At 40.3% G+C, this 24,387-nt stretch overlaps 1 protein-coding gene across 1 annotated transcript; it reads left to right on the top strand.

Annotated features, from left to right (window-relative positions):
• The first annotated feature begins 1,237 nt into the window (after positions 1–1,237).
• On the top strand, positions 1,238–23,667 carry hdlbpb (high density lipoprotein binding protein b). The gene is made up of 28 exons (XM_042512435.1): positions 1,238–1,323; positions 3,687–3,766; positions 4,956–5,057; positions 6,026–6,177; positions 6,328–6,543; positions 7,726–7,932; positions 8,737–8,952; positions 10,661–10,867; positions 11,774–11,881; positions 12,102–12,206; positions 12,418–12,496; positions 13,877–14,016; positions 14,143–14,247; positions 14,363–14,476; positions 14,564–14,650; positions 14,840–14,971; positions 15,356–15,574; positions 15,692–15,913; positions 16,279–16,497; positions 17,349–17,490; positions 18,329–18,456; positions 18,545–18,649; positions 18,844–18,978; positions 19,103–19,246; positions 20,780–20,959; positions 21,129–21,245; positions 21,386–21,541; positions 22,346–23,667. Exons 3-28 carry the CDS (start codon positions 4,982–4,984, stop codon positions 22,436–22,438), a joined length of 3,804 nt encoding a protein of 1,267 aa, XP_042368369.1. The 5' UTR covers positions 1,238–1,323; positions 3,687–3,766; positions 4,956–4,981; the 3' UTR covers positions 22,439–23,667.
• Positions 23,668–24,387: the final 720 nt, after the last annotated feature.

Raw genomic sequence — 24,387 nt, 5'->3', positions numbered from 1 at the left:
ATATGGCTTTAATGATTTTGCAAATCAATATCTTATGGAAGCCAATTTCTTCCAGGAAAAGAAGAGAGTAGATAAAAAGTGAGACATGATAAACAGAAAAATACTCATGGTGAGACTTTTTTTTTTGTTTTTTAAATTTAACACTTAGAATTAGGGCTTACAATTTTAAAAACATTGATTTTTTTTTAAAATTTAGCCATCTAAACTTTTAACTTACCATCTCTTTTTTTATTGACTTACCTTTATAACTGTTATATAACTATCATAATTTTGCCTTTATTAATCAAAATCTTGACTTAAAATCTCTAAATTTTAGTTACTTAGTAACTCAGTAACTTTAAATTACAGTCTCATAACTTTAATTTTGTAATCAAAATATGACTTTTGTATTGAATTATTTTGACTTACTGTCATGTTTTTTACTTGCTATCTTACTATGTTGAAGTTGCATGTTAAAAACATAATTTACTGTATAACCTTTACCTAGTAACTAAAAACATTTGACTTACAATCTAAGGATTTTGATTTTGCAACTAGATATTTTTACGTCTTATCTCATAATTTTTACTTAGAATCTGAAAAAAATGCTTAAAAGTCCCATTTTTTTTCTAAATCCCTTGACTTGAATTTATTAGTTATAAGTATTTTTTTTTCTTATGTAATGAAAGTTTCAACCATTTTTTTCATATGAACTTACATGTACCAGTAAAGATTATGTTTATTATTATTAATAATAATATTTATTATTATTATATTTATATTTAAACCTCCTGCTTTTTTCCTTTTATGATTAGCAACTCCAGTATTGCTATGTCATATAATTTCTTAAAATGCAATTTATTATTATTTATTTTATTTGTATTATTTTTTTTTATTATTTTTATTATTGAAACTGATCTTCCATGATATTTAGGCTGCATATAACTTCAGAGAAACTAGGATGCTCTGACTCCTGTGGAGCACACAGGCCATTATGAATGGTAAGTAGACCCGGTCAGTTTGGTGGACGTGAGACGTTGCGAGGGCTTATAACTAAAAATCATCGCTTCATTTATCGACTATAATCCCACACATCACATTTAACTCTTTTACATCCGAATATAACGGCAAATCGAGTAGCGCGAGCCAGAAATCCCGCGGATCTATTTAACTTGGATGCTCCTGTTGCGCAAAGATACTGCGGCATTTCCTTTATACTCGGTAAGTCGCAGTGCACGCTGGTATCACTCCGCGGGCAGAGGAAATGCTCCTAGACCAATCACATCTGTGTTTACACCATCACCTGTCAGACACACACCCTCTGCTATATTTTCTCTCTGAAAGGTAGGAAATTTTGTAATAATTTCACCCTCGCTTTTAAACTAAATGTGAACATCGAAGATGGAGTCAGAGTCCACGGATAGTAACGAGAAAGCCGGTTCGACTATAGCGCGAGGCAGCCGGGGTTAGCAAGGTTAGCGCCCCCGGAGCTGGAGAGCTGGAGCTGGTTATCTGTCCGCCTGGCTTGTTTTTTAGCCGATTATCAGAAAGTCCTTGCGCCTAATCATCCCCCCGGCTGAGGTCGGAGCACAGCGGTTAGCTTAGCGAACCCGGCTAACTTACTGTTTGTTCGCCTACGTTTGCAGAGGTTAACACTGCCTTTAAGCTAACGGGACCAGCCATGCAGCGCGTCTTAAGCTAGCAATACAGACGTCGGTTACAGAGAGGACCGTTTAGCGTGTGTGTTAGCTAACACGATGCATGGTTGGATTAATTTCATCGTCTATATTTTGTTATTTATCCGTAGTAAGTTATTAACAGTGGTATTAATAGTCACAGGCGCTTCTGAGTTGACGTTAAACTGTGTTTTAGGCAACCAGTTGTTTTTTGTTTCTTTTATTTTCTGTGTAGTTTTTTCGCTCTCTTGCATATCAATTTAATTGTTAGCAATAAAGCAAAGTGGTAGCAGGTACTGCTGAACCACGATGAGAGGCGTGCGGCAGTAGTTTTTGAGGAAGTGTTGTGATCAATAACTAAAAGAAAAAGTAGTAGTATGTAAGTAACAACGTAAACATACTAACGTTGCTATTAAAGGTCCTGCGTTCACATTCGTACTTGTCGCGTAAGCATAAACAGAAAATTGTGCATTAAGTTTAAGTACTTCTATATCATAATAACACTAAATGATGTTGCAGCATTAAATGTGTATTGTATTTAGCGTTTTACCGTAGCATTTGGGTTAGATGGATCTAATCCAGCGACTCTTAGCTGTTGAGTAGTCTTCTAGTAATAACCCTTTTATTGCACTTATTATTTAAAAAGTAAGTGCTTTAGGTACAAAAAACAAAACACGAAGTGCTATTACAAGATTGGAATAATAATAAGTAGTAATAATAAGATAATAATAATAATAATAATAATAATAATAAAAATAAGTTGCAGTTAAAAAATGGAAGCATCAGTGACTACAAATTTGAGAGTAGGTAAATGAAGTATTATTATTTTACTTAATTTATTTATTTTATCGATTATTAAACAGAACTCTATTCTATTTATGTATTTCTCTATTCCACTGAACCCTTGGCACATTTTATTTTTATTTATTTATAATCTATTTCTTTTTCTAAACATCTGTATGTGTGCACAGCAAGCTGTTAAAACAAATTTCCCCTGGCTGGATTAATAATAAAGTTGTCTGAATCTGGAGCAAAAAAATGGAAAAATAAAGATTCTTTAGATTTCATGAGTTCATTGTAGATTTTATTTTTATTTTTGCACAAACGTATTTCTTCCTAAAACAAAAAAAAAAAACATTGCTGTCAAATAGCTGTAGATGTGAAATATTTGCTTCTTAAATGCAGTGACATACAAATACGTACATTTCTTAAAGTTGAAATACAATTTCAGTGCTAAACTTCAGTAAATGTAATTGTTCCTCCCATATTTGTTGTTAACCCCTAAACACCGGGATGGACATTCATTTTCCTGTGCTATTTTAACTTCTACACGCACAAGTAGCTTAAAATTGACATATATGTTTAGTACTTAACTTCTGTAAATGTTCTTAGGTGCATTTCACCACCTTCCTTAAATTTCCAAGGCAAAAATTTTGTAGGATTAAGGATCATCTACTGGCAAAAATGGTATGACATTCATAGCTTTGTCTCCGTTAGTTTGTCATTTAATGCATCATTTTCTGAAATGTAAGCCTTGCATTTTCTGTGTTTTTGGAAACTTTGAGAACTCCACTAGAATTTAAAACAAAGTTGAACAGTCTTTGGTCGCACAGAATGAGTTTCTAATGTCTGTCCAGCTGGCTGCTACTTGGTTAAGTTATTTACCCAAAATAAGGCACAAGGGACCGAACTTAAAAGCTAGTGAGAGAAATAGAGGGGCATCATGTTTTTTTCTGCAAATTGGCTGTAATTCATAAGTGTGCTCCAGTCCTTTCTTTCCCCTACAGCACAGGTTAAGTTTGTTTATGAATTTCCTTGGCTGTTAGATTTATAAAACTACAAAGGAGTAACTATGGGCAGAGAGTTGTGGCGAGGGGAGGGGAAGAGAAGGGAGGAGAGAGACTCAGATCCAGACAGTGTAAGGTGCAGTGCAGTGTGGGTGTTCACAGTATTAACCCAGCCTCCGTGCTGTATAGCTTTTTGATTTACAGTCTTCACTTCAGTCTTTCTTTCTCCCTCCTGCATACCCAGGAGCTGAAACACACACTCACACTGAAGCGCCTACGGTAGCCGCTAACTGGACGGACTCTCTGGCAATTGACCTTTTGCAGGTAAGCCTGACTTTACTTTGTACAAAACAGTTTAGCTATGTCTGATCTGTTCTTTGACTCAGTGTTGCTGTATTGTTCTACATTTCCCACACAAGACTTGCTTTTTACTCCTTCAGTTGCATCGTCTTCTTTTCTGGTGTGGTTATTTATATTTGTTGTCTTTTTTTAGAGGTGGTAAGGCAAGGTTTCATGTGGCAGATATGATTTGAATGCACACAGAGAGCACATATTTTTAGTAGAAACAATCCTACTGGAGCATGTCACAGATATTAGATAATAACACAAAGTCACTGTTGTGTTTAGCCAGAAGCATCACACAGCGAGGGGATGGATTTGCTTGCCTGTTTGTGAGTGAGAAAAACATCCTGGTCGTCAAAGCTATTAAAGCAAAAAAATAATCTGTAGAGCTCAATCGTAATTTTGGTTCATGATTTTGTCTTAAAGGCACATACTAGAAATACAGTTAAGAGATAGAAGAGGCAGAATTTGGGTTCCTCCATCAACTGTTAATTAGAGAACAGTGTTTATGAGGTTCTCCTAAGTGTGTGGTTTTTAACATTTTGATTATTTTATTTTATTGCTGCACCAGCAGTTGGTAGCCATAAAAATTCAATCCTCCCTGAATCACATAACTGTCTCTGTGTTCATAAAGATGGTCTAACATGTACAGTCAGGGGAGCAGTGAAATGGTTTGTAGTGTTTGGATTTACAAAATGCTCAGGGAAGACCCGCTGTTGACAAGATCCTGTGATTCTGAATCACAAGGAACACCCGCTCTCCGCAGCGGTTGTTTTTAGACCAAGACAGCTCCTGGAGTATGACTTGTGATAACCCTGTCCCCAAGGCTTTGTGGCACTGTGTGTTTGTCTGAGGCTTGTAAAGTGTTAATTGGAGCATCTCAGGTGTAACGTGCAGCATCGGTGCATTGTAGCAATGCCACAGAGGCAAGCTCAATCTTTTGGGCTTTGTAAAACGCAACGCTAGAGAGGGAGCGGAGAAGAACAATGCGAGAGACACAGTTTGAGACAGGCTTTTGTGTCTCTGGTGGCTTTTTGCTGTTGAATTGTCCAGTTACTTCTTAATAAATATGAAATTTCATGCAGTTACAGCTACTTCCTACTCAGAGATGAAAGGATTTGATTAATTTTTATTTCCTTGCTCTTCATCCTTCCCCTCCTCTCTGCCTTAGTGGAATAGCGGAATAAGTCTTGAACCATGAGCTCAGTGGCAGTGTTGACCCCGGAGAGCTTTGCGGAGCATCGCAGTGGCCTCAAGGACCAGGAGATTTCAGGTAGAGTCCACATGCCATCCACATACCTGATTTTACTTTTGTGAGAAGACTTTCACCTCAGTAGCACAAATTAGTCAGCCATTTATTAGCCCAGATCAGGTAAATATATTTTAAATTACAGTATGTCTTCCCTCAGTATTAAAAGTAATAATAATAATAATATTTATTTTTAAAGAGCTTTTCAAAATAGAGTACAAAGTGCTTTACAGGGCGACAAAATAAAACAAACAAGTCATACAAACAACAGTTTGTAAAAGAAAGTGGTTAAAACACTTTTTTGTATCTGTGTCCAGTCTGGCTTTTTGTTTTTGTTTGTATATGTTACTTTTTTGTGATGGAAGCTAAATAAAATATTAAAAAAACAAAAACACTTTGGTATGCAAAAACTAGGACTGTCAGCATCATCACGTTAATTGAATGTTAAGGTCCGTACATTACACATTATTTTGTAAAATTTGTATTTATTATTTTTATCTTTAACTGTTAGCTGTAACAGAGTTTTAAGGCTAGAGTAATGATACTAGTATCATATGAAACAAAAAGACCTAAGGAGCCATGTCATGCTATCTCCTCAGGATGGGGGCTGAATAATAGTTTTTAACTGGGCCTCTGTAACAGTCAGAAGATCTTGAGGATCTCAAAAATAGCTCGGAGATAAGCTATAAAGAGCCTTAAAAGTAATCAGTAAAATCTTAAAATCTATTCTAAAACATACTGGGAGCCAGTGTAAAGGGGTTTTGACTGGAGTGATGTAATTATGTCTCTTGGTTCTGGTTAAAAGCCTGGCAGCTGGTTACAGCACAGTCTGGAGTCGCTCAATAAATGTATACTTTTATACTTAACACACTTATTATTTAGCCTCCATATTATCTCTCCTTCATTTTAATGATCATCTTCTCTCCAGCGTTACATGTATTCTGTTTTCTGCCTCGATCTGTACCTTATTTATGTTCATCTCTGCGGGCCAGGCTGTGTCCCAGAGGATGAGGCCTACATCCCCACCTACCTGGAGGCCTTTCCTCCGCTGCCGGAGAAAGGGGCACCAGGGGAAAAGGCCGGGGAGCCGGCTTCAGCATGGGGGAGCAAGATCAGACCCATCAAAGCCTCTGTCATCACCCAGGTCAGACAGCCACTGCTACATACAAAAGATCATGCATCTGCTCTTTACATATTTTTCCGATTGTAACTAAATTTTGCCTCAAGCTACACTCGTGGTTGATAAGTTGCACCACTTATGAGAAATGAAGCAAAAAACTCACTCTGTGTGCAGGTGTTCCATGTGCCCCTGGAGGAGCGTCGCTACAAGGACAACAGCCAGTTTGGGGAAGGCGAGGAGGCCAAAGTGTGCTTGGACATCATGCAGCGGACGGGGGCCCACATTGAGCTGTCCCTGGCCAAAGACCAGGGTCTGTCCATCATGGTCACTGGCAAACTGGACTCTGTCATGAAGGCTCGCAAGGAAATCGTAGCTCGCCTGCAGACTCAGGTAAAATTCAGCCTTTATTCGACTAAGTTTGTCCCATTAAGATCAATGATCTCTTTAACAAGAACTACGTGGCTGAGAATAGCAACAACACAGAGTTTCAACAGCAAATAAAATTCACATAAGGACGCAGGAAAATGTTGCTTTTGCATTACGTTGCAATTTCATTGTGAGCTGTGTTACAAAATTGTAGATAGTTGTGAGATCATCACCGTGAGTGAAATTACTGTCATTTTGCCAATTTAAAAATGCCTCTTGATACCTCTTTATTTTGGTATCTTGTCTCCATATCTTGTCTCTTTCCTCTGTTTCTTGTTATATTGTATGACAGTGTCTCGGTGCAAGCACACTGGGTGCTGTTGTCGAACAATTTGTATTTTTAGGGATTACGCATTCCTGTATTTTGGAACCTCACCAAATCTTTTTTGAAGTGAGTGAAATATGAAAAAGGGTTTTTTGTCTCGATAGTGAATACCATTGGAAAAACACCAGCAAGTAACAGATGTTTCTTTAAGGAAGAACAAAGAGCCACACCACCTCCTAAACTGAAGGGATCAGAGAGGTTTTAATGTGACAATCTGTTACTTTTATAGGTATTTGCTCTTTTTACGTCCTCGCAGGATTGTGTAGTATAGCTGGTTCTAGCTGCAGCTCGAAGAATCCTATCTATGCAGGCAGGCTGGTTTAGGACAAAAAGTTGAGCTGAAAAATGACCGTCAGCTCCCGTGGGTGGCCTTTCTGGGCTTCAGCAGTAAACATGCTGATTTCCACTTCAATTGGTGCACTGAGGTCCACCTGTTTAGCTGAGCTGCAGTTATTGATACAGTAGTGCAGAAAAACACTCCGTCCTCTTGGCAAGGTCGAAAGCTTTTGCCTTTGTTTACCAACCGAAAACTCAGATATTTCATTTATATTGTTAATTTTTATCCAGCTGCTGTCCTTGTTACACTGTGAATGTGAGAAACTAGAAAACTGATACTCTCACGTCTAATATCATAAATGTGGAAACTGAAGCTGCTACGTCTACAATTGTGGATTTTTATGGATGTGTCTGAACCTTAACTCCTAAAAGGGATTTATATAATGCTAATGAAATCATTTCAGGCACGATAATGAGCCCTGATCCAATGATTTACTGCCGTGTGTAACAGGGCAAATCTAACTCTCTATCTCCCACTTCCACAGGCCTCAGCTACAGTCGCCATCCCCAAGGAGCACCATCGTTTTGTCATCGGTAAGAACGGCGAGAAGCTGCAAGAGCTGGAGCTGAAGACCGCCACCAAGATCGCTATTCCACGTCCTGACGACCCCAGCGCCAACATCCGCATCACTGGTACCAAGGAGGGCATTGAGAAAGCTCGACATGAAATACTCCTGATCTCTGCTGAACAGGTGAGCTGTGGGCTTCAATCTGTGATGTGATCTTTAAAGGTATAGACATTTTTTTTAAACTGTTGTAATGAACTACTCTTCTCCCTCCATACAATGGCAGCACTGGAACGTTTCTTTAATGATCTTTATTAAGAAATATAAGCAGAAACACATCATGAACATTGTAATACACGCACAAATCAAGCATTTAAAGTACAAAACTAAAAACAATAGCCAATAAAAGCAAAACAAAGGCAACAAAAATTAAAGGTAAAATAAAACGAAATAGACTTGCAAAAAAGATTCACTTGAGGGTTATCGTTTTGATGGCTTTATCATTTTGTGAGTAAGAAATCATTAACGTTATTGACAGGTATTGGTCCATTTCCATTTTTTTTTGTAATTTTACATTTGTGAATGAAATTTGGCAAGGAGACAAATTTGATTAATAAGGAAAATGCATGAAAATCTTTAATACAGTAATCATAGCATCCAAATATAATATTTCAATACTAAGTAGTTAAATCTATTAATGTTGTAAATTATAAATTTACCAATATCTTTCCACAGCACCAATGTAAAACCGTATGACTTAAAGATGTAGACATGAAAACAGAAGACTTACAATGGAGTAATGAATATATTTATGCTCATGAGTCACTCATTATGTATTTTAATTGGCTGTGACTTGGCTATTAAAAGCTTAAGATTTAAATTGTCGTTGCTGGATTTATTTTTGATACTATACCTTATGGCAGTCTCTATTTACATGCTCCATTGTTTGATTGGCTCTTCTGTTTGCCGACTCCCCGTCATGCTTACCAGGACAAGCGTGCAGTGGAGCGTCTGTCCCTGGAGAAGGCTTTCCACCCTTTCATCGCCGGCGCCCACAACCGGCTGGTGCAGGAGCTGAGCCAGGAGACGGGCGCTCGCATCAGCATCCCACCGCCGAGTCTGCCTAAGGACGAGATTGTCATCACCGGGGAGAAGGAGGCTGTCGCCTTGGCGCTCAGCCGCATCCGAGCCATCTACGACGACAAGGTAAGGTCGTTCAAATGAAACGATGTCCAGCAACAATAGAGCTCATAGTATAACCCTGATCTAACTAACTAAGTAACTAACTCATGCTGGCTTCTGAGTGTGTTTCAAATTGATTTATAATATTTTAACTCTTTTCAAAGCCATTAATGGCTCATTAACAGCTTAATAATATCTCCATATGTGCAAAGCAGTCTGTAATCTAACTGCTTTCTATTCGAGTGTCCTGGAGGACAAATGATAAAGATGTGTATCATGTGACTACAGCGTTCAGCCCGGGACCTTTGTTTCATGGCTTACACCTCTCTTTTCCCTTGTTTGCAGTCAATTTCTATTTCTACTAGGGGTGTAACAGTAAACACAAGTCACGGTTCGGTTCATACCCTGATTTACTTGTCACGGTGTGGTGCGAGCTCAGTACAGCGGAAATAAAACAAATGCATAAACATACAATTCTCTCTATTTATTTTGAACAAACAAGTGCAAGTGCCACAGACAAAATCCTCCAAACTATTTTCATTATAAAAATAAGGAACATTTAAAACACTTGTGTGTTACACTGGGCAAACACTGAATAAATTCTTTCCCAAAAGTCACATCAGATTATAAAACTGAAAGAATCTCTTTTGCTATGGGGCCCTTGAACATTGATACACCTTAGTTAATGGCCTTTAATTTTTAAAACTATGATTGTTCTGGGCCCATTGTGCACATTTGTCTATTTGCTGTTTGTTATTTTGTATTTTCTACTTATTGCTGCTGTTTAATTCAGTTTGATCATGCTTGTTTCAAAACATGCTGAATATATTTTATTTCTCTCACTGCGGCATTGTAGTTTAAACACAAAAGCAGAACACGGAACAAAACAAAACATGAATATTGGATCACTGGCAGTGAAAGTGGGTTAAGCACTTGAGACTCATTTGTGTGTTTACATTCCTACCTGATTGTGTTCTTGGATCATTCAGACATTTTGTGGATTGTTCAGTTAGTTGTGCCAGACTTTAGTCTGTGCCAGACTTACCCAGAATGATCGTGGTTTAGTTTTGGGCTCTGTGGCAGACACACACGATTGCAGATATGAACTTTGTGGCTCTGTTTCTTCACCACAGTCTCACTTTAGCTGTTCACTCTGCCACCTGGATCAAAAACCTCATCTGCAATAATAATGTTTGGCGCAGTTGCGTTTTTGGAATGAGTAGTTTTTATCTACCACATACAAGAAACTAAAAAAGATGGATGGATGAAACGTGGAGAGGAAGCGAGTGTTTTGTATGTGTGCACCAGATGAGGCTGGTGATAGGCAGGCCGGAGATGGTGTGGAGAGAAAATTGGATTTCACCAGAGAACAACAGGATGAGAATGCTAATGTCATTTAGTACATATGCATGAGAGGCAAAAACAAATACATTTTTTTCTGTTGCCTTCTTGCTTTCCATCACTCTCCTCTAAGCTCACTTCTTTCCTGCTTATTTCCTCTTTTCTAATTGTCGCTCAGTCCTCCTTCTCCACCTGTTTGTGCCAACTTCCATCCACTCTGTCCTTGTTTCCTGTCTGTCGTTCCTCTCGCTGTCTCTTGTTGTTTTCCCATCTATCCCTCACTGTGCTCCTCAATTACCCCCCTTCCTCCTGCTGTCCTTCCTTTCACCGCCGTCCTCTTCTCCATGCCGCTCACTCATCACTTCTAATCTTCTCCCTGTCCACCCTGCAGAAGAGGAAGACCACCACCATCTCCGTGGAGGTGAAGAAGTCTCAGCACAAGTACATCATAGGTCCAAAGGGCAACACCCTGCAGGAGATCCTGGAGACCACGGGGGTGTCTGTGGAGATGCCTCCTCTGGACTCTGGCTCAGAGACCATCATCCTCAGGGGGGAGCCTGACAAGCTGGGACCGGCGCTCACACAGGTGTACGCAAAGGTGAGGAGGAGACGGAAGGCTGAGAGTGCATGATATTTATCTGTGGGTTCGCCATTATGAGAGACCCCTCTCACATTACATGTCACCATTTGATCCAATGTTAAAGAGCACTTATGCTCATTTTTAGGTTTGTACTTGTATTTTTGGTTTCTGCTAGAACATGTTAACAGATTCAGATTCAAACTTTATTTATCCTTGAGGGGCACTTCAGTTTCACATAGGTTGCTACTTATGGCCCAAATACCGAGTCATAATGTGCCACACAGACCAATGGAAGTCAAAACCACAAAGAAAAAAATAATTAATTAAATAATTAAGCCCCCCTTTAAATTGGAAAATCTTAATGCAGCTTTAATTTCCAGACAGTCAGTCAGTCACTCATTTTCTGTAACCGCTTGTCCTCGTAAGGGTCATGGGGGGGGCTGGAGCCAATCCCAGCTGTCATCGGGCGGAAGGCGGGGTACACCCTGGACAGTTCGCCAGACTATTGCAGGGCCGACACATATAGACGAACAACCATAAACACTCACAGTCACACCTAAGGGCAATTTAGAGTCACCAATAAACCTGAGCTGCATGTCTTTGGACTGTGGGAGGAAGCTGGAGACCCCAGAGAGAACCCACGCAGACACGGGGAGAACATGCAAACTCCACACAGAAGGGCGCCCGCCCAGACCGAACCCCGTTCCAACCGGGATTTGAACCAGGGACCCTCTTGCTGTGAGGCAACAGTGCTAACCACAAAGCCACCGTGCCGCCCAATTTCCAGACAATTTTTAATTATTTTTTTTTTTTTAGGTTTTAGGTTACTGTTACTATTTAAATGTGATTACTAATTTGTGACTTTTCAGTGAGGTGGTATATATAAATTGGATTTTAACTTGTTAGCCCTTTGTTCCTGTGCAGGCAAAGAGTGTGATGGTGGTGGAGGTGACCGCTCCGGCCTGGCTGCATCGCTTCATCATCGGCAAGAAAGGACAAAACATCGGGCGGATCACGCAGCAGCTACCACGGGTAAGGGGAGAGGTGGAGAGGGAGAACTCTAAATAGTGTATGTCAGAGGAGGTGGAGGAGGAGGGATATTTTAGAATTAACAACAAGCATGGCAGAGGATACTTGGACTGAGATGTTTTATTTACTGAGATGCTAGGGGGATCAATTTAAGGTGGGGCAAAAGCTATTACAGCTAGACAGGTTTATCTTGATCTGTGTGTGTGTGTTTGTGTTTCTGTAGGTTCACATAGAGTTTACAGACGGTGAGGAGCGCATCAGTCTGGAGGGGCCAACAGAGGAGGTAGAACAGGCTCAGGCCCAGATACAAGAGATCATTAAGGACCTGGTGAGTCCTCACTCACACACTCACACATGCTCACACATTCACACACGCTCACACACTCAGTCACTCACTCACTCACTCACTCACTCACTCTTGGATTTTTGGTCGTCTCTCTCAATATAAAGACAATTAAAAAAAAACGCTGAGAGATGCTCAATAAGGGAGGAAATAGGTTTAGGGTTCAGAAAGTGACAAATCTTCCCTGTGTGTTCAGCTGGTGAGGATGGACTACACTGAAGTCATCATAGACCAGCGTTTCCACAGACACCTCATCGGAAAGAACGGAGCTAACAGTGAGTACACATCTGTTCTGCTGATCTCAACAGAAAGGAAAACTGGGACATCAACACCGCTGGGGTTTAGAGTTCAAATGTCAGTCTGACCAGCCATTTTATTTGCCTTTTTTAAAGCCACTGACTCAGTTATTTTAGACACTTTTTAAGCACTGTTCCAGTCAGCATAATCACATGTGTAATTTACCTGTTTGTTTGTTCAATGATAAAGTGGAGACAGCCAGTTAAGAGATCAAATTCTGGTTTACACCATGATGTATATATATATATATATATATATAGTATGTCTGTTGTATTGTGACACATTCTGGTAGTAGAGTCGGCTATGTTAATGTGGGTTCTGACAGGCAATCTGGCATGCCATAAAACCTCTAAAAAACATTTTAAATTTATAGTAATAAATTTGTAAGGGCTTGAAGGGTAGCTGTAAAACATTTATAATGTATGCATTTATATTAGAAGCTTACTATGCAAGATTTGTTATTATTTGTAAATACAACAGTCAAACTTGGCCGCTCCTTGGCTCAACGTTACTTGGAGCACAGTTGTGGTCAAGAGAACTAGAGAGTGAATGAAGAGAAAAAGCAGCACAAACAAGAACAAAGCAGTGAATCGGAGAAATTAAATGTTAAATTTTGATTGTTTCAAAATAAGGAAATACAAGCAGAGGGCAGTATCCAGACACCACACACACAGCTAGAGAGGCAGAAATGATGATTAAGAGTGATTACTTTTGTGTGTACCAGATTACAGCTTTGAGCCAATTCTCATCTGTAATCTCTTAACAGGTCAAAACAAAGAGACAGCACAAAAACAAATAATACAGAGTAAGAACATACAGCAAAGTTATACAAAAAAGAACACAGAAGAGATGCGACACAAGGCTTCACACGATAGCACATTACAGATGTATGCTTGTCAAATGAAAGCAGTGTCATGAAGGCAATAGAATAGGATTCAAGGTCAGTAACTACAGAGCTGAGCAGCTTTTAGCAGACTTTTAGGTCAGTTTCAAAAGTGCTGATAGAGCTGCAGCTCCTCACGTCGTCAGGCAGCCCCTCCACTGATTTGTAGCTTATACAGAAAACGCTGATTGTGCAAATGCAGTAGTACAGTCTCAGTTTCAGCCTTAATTCTTGTCATTCTCAATGGACTCCGGTAGAAACCAGTTTTCAGAGTAGAAAGTGGAGAAATGGATTATGATGCAGGTGGGATTTGTCAAGTTACTGTAAACAGTTTGACCCTTTTCAGCATAAGCTTAAGCTGAGCACAGCTGGTGTACTTCATGACAGACAGGCCTACATCCTCTGAAAAATGTCTTTAAAAAACTAACCACCTTATCCTCTCCGTTCTGTCACACCAACTATCCCCTAACAACAGTCAATCGGATCAAGGAGCAGTACAAAGTGTCGGTAAGAATCCCCCAGGATTCTGAACGAAGTGGCCTCGTCCGGATTGAGGGAGACCCTAAAGGAGTCCAGCTGGCACGCAGAGAGCTCATTGAGATGGTCCAGAGAATGGTGAGAATGGGGTCAAAGTTTAGGTTGGTTCTTTCATTTATTCTGCTGGCTGCCGTAAACCAATAAAAAGGCCCATACACAGACTCCAAAGTGGCCCACTCACACTTTTTTCCTCCCAATTTCAAGGAAAATGAACGCACCAAAGACCTGATAGTGGAGCAGAAGTTCCATCGCACAATCATCGGCCAAAAGGGAGAAAAGATCAAAGAAGTCCGAGACAAGTTCCCCGAGGTGAACGTCTTCTCTCACCCTGCCTGCACTTTATCTCGCCCATCATCATTTTGAAATAATCAGTTTTGATCCAGTTCTAATTTAATTTGAAAAGCATCATCTCATCTGCTTCCAGGTCATTATTAATTTCCCCGACCCGTCGCAGAAGAGTGACATTGTCCAGCTGAGAGGGCCGAAGAATGAGGTGGAGAAATGTGCAAAGTTCCTCCAGAAAATCATTGCCGACCTGGTATGACCCACCATGATCTACCTTTGTCTCTTTATCTGTCTCCATCGCTTTACACTTGACTTCACAGCAGCTTTCTCTTTTTTCCAGATTGAGAACAGCTTCTCGCTCTCCGTTCCCATCTTTAAGCAGTTTCACAAAAACATAATTGGAAAAGGCGGCGCCAACATCAAAAAGGTGAGACTTTGAAAACGTGAAAATGATCACCTCATTTCAGTTTAAGATTTATAGTGTTTATTGGCCATTAAATAAAATGAAACAATATTTTGAATGGTAAATTTTGACTGAAATCTATATCTAAACTGCCAGAACAAATGGGACATAATGTTAAAGGTGCACAATAATAAATGTTGTCATTGCCACCAGATCCGTGAAGAGACCAACACTAAGATCGACCTGCCGACAGAAAACAGTAACTCCGAGATGATCATCATCACGGGCAAGAAGAGCAACTGTGAGGCAGCTCGAGATCGAATTCTCGCCATCCAGAGAGAACTGGTGAGAGACGGCAAACTGTTTTTGTCGTTTTATGCAGCTTACGGGATGTCCGGGTAGAATTTTTTTTTCTTATTTTCTGTTCACTTTCCGTCATGGTTCCAGCAAGTAATTTAAAAAAAATGTCTAATTACTTTGGGAAAAATAATGTGATTGACAATTTTGAGACACTTGTCAGTAAAATGCTAAAATAAATCAGCTTTGTATTTATACTTTTTTACATTTCATAGAGATAATAGTATTAAGTTAATATGAGATGGGTGTATGATTTAGAATATGTTTTGACAAGAGAAACTTACAGGAAAACTTTGCAGGCCTTAATGTGTGATGTCTAAATAGAAACACTGAACTGAAACTGAACTCGTATTTCTCTCTTCACCCCTTCAGGCTAACATTAAGGAGACAGAGGTTGCCATCCCTGCCAAGCTGCACAACTCTCTGATCGGCTCCAAGGGCTGCCTCGTGCGCTCCATCATGGAGGACTGCGGCGGCGTCCACATCCATTTCCCCTCTGAGGGCTCCGGCTCAGACAAGGTCACCATCAGAGGCCCCGCTGGTGAGGTGGAGAAGGCCAAAAAGCAGCTGCTGCAGCTGGCCGAGGAGAAGGTGGGTGGGGACAGAGAGATGCAAAGGGATGGATACAAAGAGTGAAGATGACAGAGAAGTGAGGAGAAGAGAGGGAGAATCCTTACAGCCCTTTGCTGTTTTTCTTGCCCTTTTCAGCAAGTCAACAACTTCACAGCTGAGCTTCAGGCCAAACCAGAGTATCATAAGTTCCTGATCGGCCGTGGCGGGGCCAATATTCGCAGAGTTCGGGACAAGACAGGGGCTCGCATCATCTTCCCGTCGCCGGATGACACCGAGCAGGAACTGATCACCATCGTAGGGAAGGAGGAAGCTGTCCGTCAGGCCCAGAAGGAGCTGGAGAGCCTGGTCAAAAACCTGGTAATTAGGAGACTTCATTTATCTGATTTTGAAAATACTTTTTCATCTTATCTTAATCATTAAATCCCTTTTTTATCTGCCTTGATTTTTTTGTAATTTTATTTATTTTTTTAACCGTCCCTTAATTTTATGGTTTACTTTTCCATCTTTATGCATTTTTATTTCTATATAATTATTTGCACATTAATAAAGAAAAAAACAGACTTCACTGGTAAATTTTGAATGTAATCATCAAAAACTGACTGAAACTACATACAAAAAAGTGGAGATATTTGAAAAGATAATCATGCTGGTGTATTAAAAGAGCCTCTCTAAATCTTCAGTGTCACCCTCTACTTTCTGTGTTCCTGTTGTCTCTATTTCAGGACGACGTGGTGGAGGACAGCATGGTAGTAGATGTTCGCCACCACCGACACTTTGTGTGTCGGAGAGGCCAGGTGCTGCGGGAGCTGGCAGAGGAGTACGGCGGAGTAGCGGTGAGCTTCCCTCGTACGGGAGCCAACAGTCAGAGGGTCACTCTGAAGGGAGCCAAGGACTGCGTGGAGGCCGCCAAGAAACGCATCCAGGAGATCATCGAGGACCTGGTAAGAGTCATTGGGGATATTAAAAAACAATACAGAGTTGGACTTAACAATAAATCAGATTTATATCCGTATGTGAGGAAAAGTGGAATTTAGATGAAGAAAATGGTTTTAAATGCATTTCACATGTTTATGTATTAAATTTCTATGAGAGTACCATAGCTCCTTTGGGGAACAGCTCAGTGTAATGTGTTCAAGTGACAGACAGTGACGGTGGGTGCAGTCAGAGCAGTAAAACTAGTATTAAGTGTATAGTATAGGTTTCAATTTGTCCATGAATGAATGCTGCAGCTCCTCAAAACCAGAGTGAAGTTGTCATATCTTAATGCAGTACTGTTACTGACAGGAGATCAGTGAGTCATATTTATTTTTCAATAACAAAAATACATGTAAGGAGGGAGATAGAGGAAGATAAGGAACTTTAAAAAATAGCATATTAAACCATGATAGCTGTATTGGTTTAAAAAAAATTACATTATTTTCCAATGTCATTCAGCCTTAATGCAGAGTGAAAGTCAAGCCATTCTAAAGCTTTTTATTTTTAGTTTAGATTTTAGTTTTGATCAATTTTACAGACATCTGACAAGAGATACCGGTACAGATCAGTTTGGGTGTTCAGATCAAACCTCAGTCAAAGTAGTTCAATCTAATTATTGAAATTCTGCCAATAGTAACTGCATTTTAAATATTAAACAGAAACAGGAGGCAAAATCTGAGAGCAGTCGATATGTCTTGTTGTGCTCAGTGATTTTAAACCCAAAAGTGATGGAAGTAATCCTCGTAAACTCAAGATGTTTGCTGCTGGTGCCGTTGTTACCCAGCTGTCTCCTCTCTTTCTCCCCTCTCTCCAACAGGAGTCCCAGGTGAGTGTGGAGGTGGCCATCCCTCAGCGCTACCACAGAGCCATCATGGGGCCTAAAGGGTGTCGCATTCAGCAGATCACCAGGGAGTACGAGGTCCAAATCAAGTTCCCTGAGAGAGACGACAGCGCTGCAGGTCAGAAATAATGCTAATGCTGCTGTTATGTAAGGCAAAGCAGCTTTATTTGTACAGCACATTTCATACAACAGGGCAATTTAAAGTGCCTTACAGAGCAATAAAATATAATAACAGATACAGATTTGCAACAAAGGAGCAAAGAGATGAGATATAAAAGGTAAATTTAATTTCTAAAAGATTTATTTAAATAGAAATCATTAAAAATAGCGAAAGTGCAAACCAGAGGGACAAATATAAAAAGATTATTAAAAATCAAGTTTAAGAATAGGTTTGCAGTCATTACCAGGTGGAGTAGGCAGTGTAAGAAAGCAATGTTTTTAGCTTTAACCTAAAAGTGGTCAGAGTTGGGGCTTGTTTAACATCATCTAGGCTGCTATTTTACGTTTGTGCTGCATTATAACAAAGCGCTGCTTCAGCATGTTTGTTTCTAACTCTCGTGATGGTCAGAAGATCAGCCCCAGGTTTCCTGAGTGTCCTAGAAGGTTCATATGTCACAATCATGAGTGATTTAGACACAAACAGTGACATTTAAAAAAAAAAATAAATAAATAAATGTTAATATGTTACCACCTCAAAGAGAGCAGGAAAATAAGAAAATTACAATATGTGCTGTCACATTATGGACATATTAATAAAGGAAACTGTAAGATCACCATGAATTATAAACAGTCCTACCATCCAGTTAAGCATGTTAATCTCACAGCCTGACACATGATGTTTCAATCCTTAATGTGAAAAAAAATGTTTCTCTAAATGAAATTGAGTTATATATTTACACAGGAGACAGGGAAGCCATAAACTAGTTTTTAATCTGTCATCTGTGGGGATTTTACAGCTCCAGATGGTCCACCACAGGAAAACGGGGATGTCAGTCCAGAGGTGGAGTTCATCCCCCGCAAGTGTGACATTATCACCATCGCTGGGCGTGCAGAGAAGTGTGAACTAGCTAAAGCCGCCCTGCTGGTAGGCACCATTTTATTTTGATTCTAGACATGATGCTGTCTGTTCTTGTCCATCTCCTCAGTAATAATCCTGTCACTGTGTCGTTCAGGCGTTGGTGCCCATAACGGAGGACGTCGAAGTGTCTTACGAGCTGCATCGCTACATCATCGGCCAAAAGGGGAGTGGAATCAGGAAGATGATGGAAGAATATGAGGTGAACTAATACGCTCTGGTGCCATCTCTTGGCCGTGAGACCTTTCATACTGCAGGTCAAAAGGTCTGCGTCAGTGGTGCAATGAGCGAAGAGTAAATATTTGATGTACAGGTTGGAGTGTTAAGGTGGTTTCCTTAAAAATGTCATCTTTAACGGATTCCTTGCATGTTGTCTGTGTGGGCTTGCACGCGCAGGTGAACATCTGGGTGCCGCAGCCAGAGAAGCAGATGGATGTGATCAAGGTGACGGGCCTGGTAACCAACGTGGAGCGAGCCAAACAGGGTCTGCTCGAGAGGGTCAAAGAGCTGCAGGCCGAGCAGGAGGACAGGGTACACGCACATTAAACGATATTTCCTGTTTTTAGCAAGTCTCCAACATAAGTTTCCTTATTATCATCACATTGTAAAGATATTTGAGTGGTTGAGGTCTCTGTTGCCCGGCGTCCCTCTTTAGGCCCTGCGCAGTTTCAAGGTAACCATGTCCGTAGATCCAAAGTTTCATCCGAAGATCATCGGCCGCAAAGGAGCAGTCATCTCTCAGATAAGGAAAGACCACGATGTGAGCATCCAGTTCCCCGACAAAGGAGACGAGCAGCAGGTGTGTGTTTGTTTTTTTGATGTTATGTTGATAGACATTGCTTAGATACAGTTTTCATGCCTTTGCGACAGCCGTGCCCAGAGACGTAATGTTTCCGGGTTGTCTGTCCATGCATTTGTCCTTTCTAAAATTACATGCATCATTTTTTTTACTGCACCATTTTGGCGTATATGTTCTTCTTAGGAAATCCAGAGCACTGTGACATTTTCTTTTATATCACATATCCAATATGAGGACATCGTTAATGTGTTTTAACGTATTTTGAGCTGACTTTCCCTTTTATTTTTTAAATTAACTGTTCCGTAAAAAAAAAATTCAGGCTCACCCTGAACAGGATTGTGCACCAGCTAACCCCAGAAAAAAATCTCTAAAAAGAAGGACATTTAAAATGTGTTAAAATATCATTTGAGCTCACCAGTAATGTGCAGTGAAACTACCCGGAATCTATTGTGCTTCTCAGCAAACCTGAAATAGAAACTTTTTTTGTAATCACATGAGGACTTCTTTGCTGATGTCACATATTCGTGACTTGTTTTAAGGCCCTGTGTGTAAGATCTAGAGGCATTTAGTGGCATAAAGTGATGAAGATTTCAACCAGCTGAAACATCGCCGGTTAGAAATCCTTCAGTGTTCAGGAGGTTTTTGCCGGGAGCCGAATTGTCCGCATAGGTCTCGTTCTTTCCAACACAAACTAACCAGATAAAAACACTGAATGAAGTATGTTTATGTTAAAAAAATTGTTTTTTTTTTTTTTTTTAGTCTTGTTAAGGGGAGGGGCTACAGACACGAAAAACACTAAAACGCAAATGGCCCTGTCTAGAGCCAGTGTTTGGTTTGTCCATCCTGGGCCTCTGTAAAAACATGGCGGTGCAACATGAACATCTCCACAGACGAGGACGCAACAACATTCTCTCAACATGTCCCCCGAAATCCCACATAACAGACCTTTTATCGAAATGATGTGTAATAAAACATTGCTGAAGTACGAGCCTTTTTTCATCCTTTTTTGGCTGGTGCTGTGAAAGTACAAATACACGCTCATGAAAGTCTTTAAAAAACTTGACTTAATCTCATGAAAAGCTGAGGCAGGTTTGACTGGGTTTAACACGCTGCCGCTGCTGTGCTGCTCTGGCTCGTCTGTCACTGAGCTTACAGTCGTCGTACAGTCAGCTTTAAATTTTATTTTCCAAAAAAGTTGTATTTGTGTGAGTCTTGGGATCAATGCGTGAGAGTGGGCAGTCCTGCAGGAAAATGTTATCTGTACCAAGTTAAGAGAGCTGAGATTTATGTGCACAACTCAAATTTTAAAAATACTACAGTGAATATGCACATGGTATTTCAAGTCCTGCTACTTTACTCAAAATATGTATTTTGTTTGTATTTTTCTAATTTAAATGCATTTTAATCGTATTGGTCTTCTCTTTATACAAACGTCTCAGTCTTCAATTCACGTCTTTTTTTTCCATTTAAATGTCTCTCTCATCCCAACCAATCACATATGTTTTTTCCCCATCCACGGCTTCACGCTCCCAGGATCTGATCGTAATCTCGGGGTACGAGCGTAACGTGGAGGAGGCACGTCAAGCCATCCAGCAGCTGGTTGCTGAGTTGCAGGAGATGGTGAGCCAGGACGTTCATCTGGACCCGAGGACCCACGCTCGCATCATCGGAGCCCGTGGCAAAGCCATCCGCAAGCTGATGGAAGAGTTCAAGGTTAGACCTTGGTTTAGGAATTTTATGCACCGATTTATGGTCAGATTTTTTTGACTGAATACAGAGTAGAAAAGTTCTGATTCTGTCATGTTATGATTGTTTGTTGTTTGGTTTTGGTCCGTTGTTGTTTTCCGCTCAAACCTGTCCCCTTCCTGTTCCTCCTGTTCAGGTGGATATCCGGTTCCCTCAGCCAGGCTCCGACGAGCCCGACAAAGTGACGGTGACGGGCCTTCCCGAAACTGTTGACAATGCCATTGACCACCTGCTCAACCTAGAGGAGGAATATGTGAGAGTGAAGTAGTGGCACACAATATAGAATTAAATGTTTTTCACTCCTGACACCAGTGCCAAAAGGTGCAAAAGCACCAAGGCAGCTTGTAAAGCAATTATCTTCTCCTCCCTCTATCCTTTCCCCACCTCTCTCAGATGCTCAGCGTGACGGAGACGGAGACTTTGGCAGCTTACATGAAGCCTCCATCGCGCTATGGAGGAGGAGGAGGGGCAGGAGTCGATGATAGCAGCGGGGGGCCGGCGAAGGGCTTTGTGGTGCGGGACGCTCCCTGGAACGCAGCAGGGAGCAAGGTTAGTTTTTACACACTCAGTTGTGAGTGTAATATTACCTTACTCACTTATGAATGTAGTATTAGGGTATCGTGTGGTATTATGGATAATGATCCAAGGAAAATGAAATGATCCTTTATTTATCTCTTACTAAATCTTAATCAGTTGAGATGCAAAGATGCAAATGTGTGAGAGGAATTTAAAATGTAGATTGTCGTGAAGGGACTGCAGCTCAGAGATACACTTCATATTTTGCACACAGTATTTGGGAACTACATGGAATTCATTAAAATAGTAGTTAACCTACATTTGGCAGGAGCTTGCTGGTAGTTCAGCTGTATTCATATTTGCATGGTGATACTTTTTTCCTGCTTTGATAAACTATGACATTTTCATGCTTTTTTGGACAACATATTATACTATGACTTATTTATGCTATTGTCGATGACATACTATACATTTACTTTCTATGGTATTTTGTAGAACGCACCATACTATGACTTTTTATATATTTTGGACGACACAATACTTTTCACCTACTTTGGATGACATACTATGATATGATGTATTCTGTCCTTTTGGACGACATACTAAAGTATGATTTTTTCGTGTTATTTTGGACGAGATACTATAGTACGACTTAACTGTACAAATTTGAATGACATACTGTACTATGAGTTTTTTTATGCTTTATCTGAAGACGTACAGTGATGTTTTTTTGTCATTTTGGATGACAGTCTATACTATGACTATTTCATGCTATTTTTGAAGATATATTATCATTTTTTTGAAGTGCAGTGCATCAAATTTTTGTATCTGTTCCAGGCTCCTGATATGAGCAGTGCGGAGGATTTCCCCACGTTCGGGACAGGTGTGGCCCCGAAGCAAGCGTCCGCCTGGGGTCCTAAGAAGTTCTGAAGCTGCTCTCTTGGAGGACCACAAAAAACTTCTGTAAAGTAGATAATGAGAGACTAAACAAGTCTCCGATCAAAATTGCTGCTCGCCTTTCCTCCTCCTCTTCTCTTTGGTGACCACCCTTTGTCTCTCTTTCTCTGTAAACCCGTTGTACTGTCCTCCCACAACCAGCCACAATGAATTCTGGGAGAACTGTTCCTTATTTTTTTCCTCATCTGTCTTTCCTACTGGTACCTCCACCTCCTCCTTCACCCTAGGAGAGAAAAAAACAGAACTTTGAGTGCTCTCTTTCATATTTTTGCTGTCCTGCTCTGCCTCTCGGTTGCACCACTTCTCCTTCTTGCTAAAATATTTCAACGACTGTCCCCCTTTTTTCATCTTTGACTGCCAAACTCCTCCACAGAATCAAACTATCACCTCACTGCAGTACATTAGAAATCTTTAAACTCTTCACAGTCTACTGAATTAGAAAATTTGAGTCAGAGAGCACTGGGAAAATATCCTGATGCAAGACACTTTCAGGGAGGTAGTGGTCATGCATCCAAGTAACAATAGCTGTATGTAGGATTTTTTAGCTAAAAAAAAAAAAGAGAGGGCAGTCTGGATTTTACTCTTCAAGAAGAGTTTTTAAGCAGTGACATCTTTTAAGGTTCTTTTTCTGTGGTTTTTACAAGGAGGTTTCTCGTTGGCTGATCTTTCCAGTCATTACTGTGGTGCAGCAGGTGAGGCAACGAGCGGTGTGTGTGCGCGTATGTTGGTGGGTTCAGGAGTGTTTTTTCACCCACAAGTGTTTGTAGATCCCCTTTTTATTTATGTCGGAGCCGGGAGCAAAAACAGCTGCTGTAGTTGACTTTCTGGAGCTTTTTCTTTTTTTTTTAATGATGAATCAAAAGATGTGGAAGTCCTGCGCCAGTTGTTTGTACTGAAGGTCATTTTGTCACTGTTTATTTATTCAAAAAAGGAGCCATTTTATTTGAACTACTGTGATCATGCGTTTTTATAAAAGCACTCACTGTAGCTTGATGCTTACAACCTTATGTTTGGGAGTGAATGTTGTACGTCAGGGTTTGGAAACATGTTAACAGTTGTTACAAAGAACTTTTCGCTATTTTTTTAAACTGTGTGGGACTTTTTTGTTGTTGTTGGTTTCTGGCATATTTGGAAGACTGTATGTATGTGAGCGTGTGTGGAAGTTAAGATGTATATTTGAATGAAGCTGAACCAAACTTTTACATGGTCCTTGTCCGTTTGTCTCTCTTCTCTGAGCTGTTCTTGGAGCTCATTTAGAGGGTTTGACTCTCAGCTTGTCATTTACACTTGATTTTTCCTGTTGACATGCACACACAGCTGCCTAAAATCTGACCATCCCTTCTACAAAACACTCAGTATCAACAGCTGCACTTTGGTTTTCTCTCATACGAGTGCTTCAAATATATTTAGTCAGATTTTGGAGCAAACACGTTTGTTTCCCTTAATGCTTTCTCCAGTTCTGAGAGCGATGTGTCCTGTCGCTGAAATCTACAACTGGCCCAGATATCACTTAAATCATATCTTCCTTGTGCCTGGACTCTTTACAGAATAGTTTAACAGTTTTGGAAATAGACTTAGATGCTTTCTTTTAAAACATTAAGATTATCATTTTCAAGTCTGTCGATTAGTGCACAGCTGGGACCGGGAGGGGATTAGCTTAGCACAGCCAATTTTTAAAACATGCCTACAATCCTTAAGTTAACTTATTAACAAGTTACGGCACCTTATTGCACCCCACTTTCTCCTCACAGCCCTGATTTATCTCCGCTAGCATCTCAGTTTGACCACAGCACTGTTGACAAGTTTTACACTCAGCTAACATCACCTAGTCACAACGGCTTTGTTTATGCGATTCTGGACGACGTATGATGCTGAAATTTTTTAGACTTTTTTAAACAACATACCGTACCATGGCCTTTTTT

This window comes from Plectropomus leopardus, chromosome 23, assembly GCF_008729295.1.
Source record: "Plectropomus leopardus isolate mb chromosome 23, YSFRI_Pleo_2.0, whole genome shotgun sequence".
Classification (NCBI taxonomy): domain Eukaryota; kingdom Metazoa; phylum Chordata; class Actinopteri; order Perciformes; family Serranidae; genus Plectropomus; species Plectropomus leopardus.
This window is presented reverse-complemented; position numbering and strand designations above follow the sequence as displayed.